An 8,351-nucleotide genomic window follows, 5' to 3' on the forward strand; every position below is an offset into this window, starting at 1 on the left:
GTGGAGCCCCCGTACCTCGCTGCCGGGACATGGTGCGGGAGCGCTCACATCGCGCCGGGAGCGGGACCGGGAGCGGGAGCGGGATCAGGGATGGGATCGGGATGGGATCGGGATCGGGATCGGGATCGGGATGGGAGCGGGATCGGGATCGGGATCGGGATGGGATCGGGATCGGGATGAGATCGGGATGGGAGCGGGATCGGGATCGGGATCGGGATCGGGATGGGAGCGGGATCGGGATCGGGATCGGGATGGGATCGGGATCGGGATCGGGATCGGGATCGGGATCGGGATCAGGGATGGGATTGGGATCAAGGTCGGGATGGGACTGGGATCGAGATTGGGATCGGGATCAGGATCAGGATGGGATCGGGATCAGGGATCAGGGTCGGGATCAGGATTGGGATCGAGATCGGGGATGGGACCGGGACCGGGACGGGAATCGTGGCAGCGCTGTCCCGGCCCGGCCCGGCCCGGCTCGGCTCGCACACGCCCTGCGGGCCCCCAGCGCAGCCCGGCCGGGGCGGGAGGAAGGCGGGGAAGGCTCCGCATCCTCCTCGGAGCAGCACCGCCATCTGCAGGGACCCGGGCTCGGGGACGGGGCCCGCGGGGAGGCTCGGAAGAGGCGAGAGGAGGAGGGGGGAAGCAAAGCTGCGGAGCCGAGCTGGATAAAGCCATTTCACCTTTAATTGTAAGCAAAAAAATCACTCTCACGCGGATTCTCCGACACCAGCAAATAAAATAAAACTCTAACAAAAAAACCAAAACAAAACAAAAAAAACAAAAGAGAAAGTGAATCACTGCAGTCCAGTCCGAAAACAAACCCATATTTATAGATATATTTATAGATATGTCGTTTGTAGCAGTGAAAGGCAAGTATGGGCCAGTGAATTCCCGATAAATTACATTCTTTACATCCCAACGAGCGGCTGGAAAGTGGCTGGGAACGAAAAAAAAAAAAAAATAAAGAACCAAAACGGGGAGCGTGGAGGGGTGCGGGGAGAGAGACAGAGGGGTCCTGCCCGAAATGTGTGGAGGGGAGGGGACGGGGACAGCGCCCGGCCCCCGTGAGTGCCCATCGAGCCGTGCCCCGCTCCAGTCCATCCCTGAACCCCCAAACCACCGCCCCTGCGCCCCCCCAGCTGCCCCAGGGACCCCCCGCTCCCTGCCCAGCCCGGGGGGGGTTGGCAGTGTCCTTGGGGGTCCTCGCCGCAGCACCTGGCACGGGGTGGGGGGCACAAACCTGGGGGGGCAGGGGGGGGTTAAGGTGGGATTTGGGCCTGGCTTTGTGGTGGGAACATCGATCTGGCAGTGTCGGCCCCCCCAAAGCTCAGCGTGGGGGACTGGGGCACCTTTGGGGGGCTCCCCGGGGTGGGGCGGGGCTGGGGGCAGCAAAACCCCCCCAGAGCCCCCCCAGCGGAACCAGGCACGTTCCCGAGGGGGGACAAAGGGGGGGCACAAAGCCCAGAGACCCCCCCCCAAAACCTCCTGTGGCGGCTGAACCGTGCCTGCAGCGGGGCAGGGACACCCCCAGCGCCGTCACCCCGCGGCCAGGCCGGCTGGGACCCCCCAGCCCCATTCCCTGCAGGATTGGGGGGCAGATCTGGGGGGCGCGGGGAGAGGGGCTGGGGTGGGGGGTGGTGGGGGCACCCCAATAAAAACCGGCTGGGAGCCCAAAAGCGGTGACGCGGCGCGGCAGGGGCGGGCTGGGCTCAGAAGAGGAAGGCTTTCTTCTTCAGCTCGTTGCGCTTCCACAGCGCCAGCTTGCCGAACTCCTCCGGGGACATCTCGAACACCTTCAGGAAATCCTCCGGGGACAGGTGTCGCTGCAAAGGGGAGGGGACAGAGGTGACAGAGCTCACCGAGCCCACCCGGAACCGCCCCCGAGCCTGGCGCAGCCCCCACCTCCAGCCTGGTCCTGTCCACGCCGGGCGGGAGCTTCACTCGGCCTCGGTTCGTCACCATCAGCATCTCGTAGGGGTAGATCTGCGAAAAAACGGGGGGGCGAGGGGCTGTGAGACCCTCCGAGACCCCTCTTGGCCCCTCCCGAGCCCCCCAAGCCCCCCCAAAGCCCCCCCAAAGCCCCGCTCACCTTCTGCTCCAGCATGCTGGGCAGCGAGTTCCCTCTGTCCATGCGCCCGCGCTGGCCGTTCTGGGGGGGCAAAGCCCGAGGTCAGCCCGGCCCCCCAAAAACACCCCCAAAACACTGATTTACCCCCCCCGAGGGGGTGAGGGGCTCCGGCCTGGGGGTGTCACACCCTCCCAGGGGCGTCCCCCGTACGTCACCCTCTCGCCGGGGCTCGGTGTCCGCGGCCAGGTGAGCTCTTACCTGCAGGGCTGGACAAGGAGAGGAGCGGGGCTCAGCCCGGGGGACCCCGCGGTGCCCCCCACATTCCTGCTACTCCCTGAGGGCAGCCCCACATCTCCCAGGACGCCCCGGGGACACCCGCACGTCTCCGGGGCATCCCCGCCTCTCTCCAGGGCGCTCCAGAACACTCCCACATCTCCCAGGATGCTCCCACATTCCCCAAATACTCCCACGTCCCTGCAGGGCATTCCAGCATCCCCGGGACACCCCCACACCCCTGGGACACCCCCACATTTTCCAAGGACAACCCCCACATCCTTCCAGGACATTCCAGCATCCCCAGCACGCTCCCACATCCCCCGGGAAACTCTCACATCCCCTGGGACACCCCCACGCTTTGCAGGACATTGCCATGTTTTCCAGGACATCCCCAGCACTCCCAGGACACCCCCAACACTCCCAGGACACCCCCACATTCCCGGGATCACCCCCACATTCCCGGGATCACCCCCACATCCCGGGATCACCCCCATTCCATGCCCTGATCCATACCAGGACTGCCTTTCTCGCTCCCTGCCGAGCCGAACTCTGCCGACTGCAGCTGCGGAAGGACAGGGACAGGGACAGGGACAGGGACAGGGACAGCGTCAGAGGGGTCACCCCAAACCCCGGGCGGGGCGGGGGTGACCCCGGCAGTGCGGGAGGACAGCTGACAGCCACCTACCCGGGTGAGGGTGCTCCGGCCGGAGGCGGGGAGGGAGGAGCTCTTGGAGCTCGTGTGGAGGGCTGCGGGAGAGGCAGAGACCGTCAGGGACATTTAGGGACCTTTGGGGACATTTAGGGACCTTTGGGGACATTTAGAGACCTTTGGGGACATTTAGGGACAGGCAGGGGTGGGCAGGGATGGACAGGGACCTTCAGGGACTTTTAGGGACATTTAGGGACAGGCAGGGGTGCAGGCAGGGAGGTGGGAGGTGCAGGCAGGAATGCACGAGGTTCAGATGGGATTTGGGAGGTGTGGGCAGGATTTGGGAGGTTCAGGCAGGATTTGGGAGGTTCAGGTGGGATTTGGGAGGTTCAGGCAGGATTTGGGATGTGCAGGCAGGATTTGGGAGGTTCAGGCAGGATTTGGGATGTGCAGGCAGGATTTGGGAAGTGCAGGCAGGATTTGGGAGGTGCAGGCAGGATTTTGGAGGTGTGGGCAGGATTTGGGAGGTGCAGACAGGAGTTGGGAGGTGCAGGCAGGATTTGGGAGGTACAGGTGGGATTTGGGAGGTTCAGGCAGGATTTGGGAGGTTCAGGCAGGATTTGGGAGGTTCAGGCAGGATTTGGGAGGTTCAGGTGGGATTTGGGAGGTTCAGGCAGGATTTGGGATGTGCAGGCAGGATTTAGGAGGTGTGGGCAGGATTTGGGATGTGCAGGTGGGATTTGGGAGGTGCAGGCAGGATTTGGGAGGTTCAGGCAGGATTTGGGAGGTTCAGGCAGGATTTGGGAGGTTCAGGCAGGATTTGGGGAGGTGCAGGAGGGATTTGGGAGTTGCAGGCGGGATTTGGGAGGTTCAGGCAGGATTTGGGATGTGCAGGCAGGATTTGGGAGTTGCAGGCAGGAGTTGGGAGGTTCAGGCAGGATTTGGGAGGTTCAGACAGGATTTGGGAGGTGCAGGCAGGATTTGGAAGGGGCAGGCAGGATTTGGGGAGGTGCAGGAGGGATTTGGGAGTTGCAGGCGGGATTTGGGAGGTTCAGGCAGGATTTGGGATGTGCAGGCAGGATTTGGGAGTTGCAGGCAGGAGTTGGGAGGTTCAGGCAGGATTTGGGAGGTTCAGACAGGATTTGGGAGGTGCAGGCAGGATTTGGGAGGTGCAGGCAGGATCTGGGGATAGAGGGGGGTGCAGAGATGCGGATGCTCAGACGGGTTCCAGGAGAACAATCCCACTCACACGTGTGGAAAGGCGTCCGGTCCGGCAGCGAGCGAGTTTTCCTCCGGATGGGGAGAGACTTCTCCATCTCCTCCTTGAGGATCATCTTCCCGAGGTTGGAGGTGACCTGGGGACGAAGGGACACGGGTCGGGATCGGTGCCAGCGCGTCCCCAGCCCCTCACGAGCCGCCGGCCCGGCCCTGACCTTGCTCAGCTCCTGCCGCTGGAGCTCCCGCAGGTTCTTCATCTCCTCCGTCAGATCCTCATCCTCCTCCTCGCCTCTCTTGGACGCCATCCGCCTCCTCCACTCCGTCTCTGCGGGGAGAGCGAGGGATGCTCCGGCCGTTCCCAGCCCTCCCTGGGGTCTCCGGGAGGGAAACCCGGGAGGGAAACCCGCCCCCGTGCCCACCTACCCACGACGGCCAGGGACGGCGGGCACGGCCAGTAGTCGGTCTCGATCTTGGCGGGCTGGTTGGGATCCGGGGGCTGCGCCGCCGGGAATTTGGAGGACTCGATGATCAGGTCCTCAATGAGATGCTTGCCGTGGTGGGCGCTGGAGTGGTGGTCTGGGGGCGCGGGGAGGGTCAGGGGGCGTCCCGGGATGCTCCGTCCCGCGGGATGGAGCCCCCCGCGCTCACCTTTCTGCCGGTAGATCGGGGGCTTCTTGTAAATGTTGAGCTCCGTCGTGTCGGTCTCTGGGGGAGAGGAACGGGGTTGGGAACGGGAGGGGGAGATCGTGGGAGTGGGAGTGGGAGTGGGAATGGGAGTGGGAATGGGAGTGGGAATGGGAGTGGGAATGGGAATGGAAGTGGGAATGGGAATGGGAGTGGGGAATGGGAGTGGGAATGGGAGTGGGAATGGGAGTGGGAGTGGGAATGGGAATGGGAGTGGGAGTGGGAGTGGGAGTGGGAATGGGAGTGGGAGTGGGAGTGGGAGTGGGATGGGAGTGGGAATGGGAGTGGGAGTGGGAGTGGGAATGGGAATGGGAGTGGGAGTGGGAGTGGGAGTGGGAATGGGAGTGGGAGTGGGAGTGGGAGTGGGATTGGGAGTGGGAGTGGGAGTAGGAGTGGGAATGGGAGTGGGAATGGGAGTGGGAGTGGGAATGGGAGTGGGAATGGAAGTTCATAAGAATGGGAATGGGAATGGGCATGCCAGTTCATAAGAATGTGATCTCATGGGAATGGGAACTCAAAGGAATGGGAGCTCAAGGGTTGGGAATGGGAGCCCACGGCATTGGGAATGGGAGCCCAGGGGATGGGGAATGGGAGCTCACGGCATTGGGAATGGGAGCCCAGGGGATGGGGAATGGGAGCCCATGGCATTGGGAATGGGAGCCCATGGCATTGGGAATGGGAGCCCAGGGGATGGGGAATGGGAGCCCAGGGGAAGGGGAATGGGCTCCGGGACACTCCGGGACACTCCGGATGGGCCGGGGGCTGCCCCGGGTCCCGCTCCGGGGCCGTTACCGGGTCGGTGGAAGTGCTGGACGCTGCTGCGGGTCGGGGCCGTGCCCTGGCGCGAGGGGGGCAGCGGGGTGCTGCTGGGGGGCCGGCTCTCCAGCCACTCCCGGATAACCTGCGGGAAAACGGGATCGGGGATCAGCCAGACCCCTCCCCAATTCGGCATCACCCCCCTCCTCCTCCCACAGCCCCCCAGCGCCGGTACTCACCTCCGGAGACGGAGGAGGAGACATGGATTTGGGAGACAGGGAGCGCTGCAAGAAGGCAAGAATTTAATTCATTTAAATATTTCTTAAAATGAATTTTAACAGTTTTAATTACCTGCATGATCTGTTACGAGTTACGGTGAATTTTAAGGAATTTCAGGTATATTTTTTTTTTTTAGGCTGGAATTTTAATCCAGCAGCGCCAGCTCTGCGATCCTTCTATCCTTTGGGATTGCCCCCCACCACAAAAAGAAAAAAGAAAACAAAAAAACCAAAACCAAAACCAGAACCAGAACCAAAAAACAACAACAAAAAATAAAACAAAAAATAAAAAAAAACCCAAAAAAACCCCCCACAAACAAACAAACAAAAAAAACCACCCCACAAAAACAGGGGAAAAAAAAAAAAAAAAACCAACACCAAAAAACACCCCAAAACCAGGGAATGTCCCCTCACCTCCCGGCTCCGGGGCAGCTCCACGTGCTCCATGAGCGAGTAGGTGAAATGGGGCTCGTAGATCATCAGGTCGGGGCGCTCGATGTCCAGGATCGCCTTGTCCTTGGGGATGGCGGCCAGGTCCTTGTACCCCAGCACCTCGTTGTCCATTTTGGCCTGGGGGGGAAAGGGAGGACGCCTCCGTTTGGGGTGCAGAAGGGGATTTTTGGGGTGCAGAAGGGGATTTTTTGGGGAGGGGGGCGCATCCCCGCCCCGTGGGTTTAGGGGGGCCGTGGGAAGATGGGGACGGTTTCTCACCACGATGCTGGAGGGAGATCCGGGAACGCTGGAGCCGCGGGAAGAGCAGACGCTCCCAGGGGAGGTCAGTGGCTGCTGGACGGAAAAGGGGAGATTTTAGCCCGGGAGGGGCTCAGGGGGGTGGTCGGGGCATGGCGGGAGGGGGGCAGGGGCCGCCCCTATGGATCCCGGATTCCTTGGGATGGGGATTCCCGGCGGGACAGCCGGGAGGTGGCAGCGGCCTGGGAGGGACACGCTGCCACCAGATGGTGCTGCCAGGCTGGGCTGGGGGGCGAGGAGCAGGAGGAGGAGGAGGAGGAAGGCAGGGCCCTGCTAACAGCAGCCCGTGACTGCCCCTGCCCTTGGCCACCAGCCCCGTGTGTCCCCTGTGTGCAGGGCACCCCATTGTCCCCCACCCTGCCAGGACCCCCAGCACCCTGCCAGGACCCCCAGCACCTCCAGCACCCTGCCAGGACCTCCAGCGCCTTCCCAGACCCCCAGCGCCTTCCCAGACCCCCAGCACTTTCCCTGAACCCCCAACACCCTGCCCAGACACCCACCACTCTCCTTGGACCCCCAGGATCCTGTCTGGACCCCAACACCCTGTTCTTTACTCCCAGGATTTTTCCGGACCCTCAGCACCCTTCCCTGGACCTCCAGCGCCTTCTCTGGACCCACAGCCTCCTGTTCTCTATCCCAGAACCTTCCCTGGACCTCCAGCACCTTCTCTGGACCCACAGCGCCCTGTTCTCTATCCCAGAACCTTCCCTGGACCTCCAGCACCTTCTCTGGACCCACAGCACCCTGTTCTCTATCCCAGAACCTTCTCTGGACCTCCAGCACCTTGTTCAGTTCCTCAACACCATTCCTGGACTCCCAGCACACTATTCCAGGCTCCCAACACCCTCCCTGGACCCCCAAAAACCTTACCAGACCCCCAGCACCCCCCCGGACCCCCAGCCCCTTTCCCCAGCCCCCCCCTTTACCTTCTGCAGTCTTTCCATTCAGCTGTGGGCTGGCGGGGTTGTGTCACTCACAGGCTCCTGTGGGGACAGCAGGGTTTGGGCACCTCAGGGTGGGCACAGAGCACCCCCCGGGGCGGGGGTCCCATCTCCCACCGCCCCCCCGGCACCCCCCGCACCGGGCACTGAGGCTGGCCCGTCCCCGCCGCCCGTGCCGGCAGCAGGACAGGCCCGCCGGGAGATGCCGCTTGTCCCCAGGGAGGGGACGAGGCGTGGGGACACCGCGCTCACCGCTGCCTCTGCGGCTCCACATCCCCCTGGGCGCCGGCACCGCGCTGGGGCTCGGCTGTTCCCTCTGCAAGGAGAGGACGGAGGTGGCGGTGACCCGCAGGGCGACGAGAAGCCACCGCTCGTCCCCAGCGCCTGCCGGGTGTCCCCAGCGCCTGCCGGGTGTCCCCAGGCCGGCGGCTGCTGACGGAGCAGCGGCGGTGCCTCGCTTTTGTCCCGCGGCCTCCAGAAGGCTCCAGCGGCAGCGGGACGGGCTCGGCCCCCCCCCGGAGCCCCCGGAGCCCGGCCGCGCTCTGAACCCACAATGCCGCGCACAAAGGGGAAAATTCCCCATTCTCCTCCGAACTTCTCCTTTCGGGAGGGAGGGAGTCGGGGAAAAAGCTCGTGAGAGCCGGGCAGCAGCGCGGGGAGCTGGGCACGGGGGTGGCACCGCCTCTGGGGACACCGAGCCCGCTGTCCCCCGGCTGCCACCAGCGCGC

General features: G+C 63.5%; 2 protein-coding genes across 4 annotated transcripts in view; both read right to left on the bottom strand.

Annotated features, from left to right (window-relative positions):
* Nucleotides 1-665: 665 nt before the first annotated feature.
* Nucleotides 666-7,956, bottom strand: DMTN (dematin actin binding protein). Of its 3 annotated transcripts, XM_040087646.2 has the most exons (16): nucleotides 7,876-7,956; nucleotides 7,609-7,665; nucleotides 6,644-6,718; nucleotides 6,347-6,502; nucleotides 5,894-5,938; nucleotides 5,691-5,799; nucleotides 4,863-4,919; nucleotides 4,638-4,790; nucleotides 4,430-4,539; nucleotides 4,246-4,351; nucleotides 3,033-3,094; nucleotides 2,861-2,909; nucleotides 2,330-2,337; nucleotides 2,093-2,152; nucleotides 1,906-1,986; nucleotides 1,603-1,826 (listed from the first exon to the last, which is right to left on the bottom strand). In XM_040087646.2, exons 2-16 carry the CDS (start codon nucleotides 7,624-7,626, stop codon nucleotides 1,713-1,715), a joined length of 1,203 nt encoding a protein of 400 aa, XP_039943580.1. In that variant the 5' UTR covers nucleotides 7,627-7,665; nucleotides 7,876-7,956; the 3' UTR covers nucleotides 1,603-1,712. The 3 variants fall into 3 exon arrangements, with proteins under 3 accessions (XP_058279681.1, XP_058279682.1, XP_039943580.1); XM_058423698.1 differs by lacking the exon at nucleotides 2,330-2,337 and having other exon boundaries at nucleotides 666-1,826; XM_058423699.1 differs by lacking the exon at nucleotides 2,330-2,337 and having other exon boundaries at nucleotides 666-1,826; nucleotides 6,644-6,715; nucleotides 7,876-7,947.
* Nucleotides 7,872-8,351, bottom strand: part of XPO7 (exportin 7) — a 29,670-nt gene continuing 29,190 nt past the window's right edge. The window contains exon 24 of the mRNA XM_040087610.2: nucleotides 7,872-8,165. Coding sequence (XP_039943544.1) covers nucleotides 7,872-8,165 — 294 coding nt within the window. The remainder of the gene's footprint in view (nucleotides 8,166-8,351) is intronic.

Source organism: Hirundo rustica, chromosome 28 (assembly GCF_015227805.2).
Source record: "Hirundo rustica isolate bHirRus1 chromosome 28, bHirRus1.pri.v3, whole genome shotgun sequence".
NCBI classification, from domain to species: Eukaryota; Metazoa; Chordata; class Aves; order Passeriformes; family Hirundinidae; genus Hirundo; species Hirundo rustica.

Excerpts from the sequence above, each read along its gene's own strand:
- DMTN (XM_058423698.1), bottom strand. Across the intron at positions 4,540-4,637 it reads GCCGTCCCTGGCCGTCGTGG|AGACGGAGTGGAGGAGGCGG; the intron begins GTAGGTGGGCAC and ends CTCTCCCCGCAG. Across the intron at positions 2,153-2,860 it reads GAGCGAGAAAGGCAGTCCTG|AACGGCCAGCGCGGGCGCAT; the intron begins GTATGGATCAGG and ends TTGCCCCCCCAG.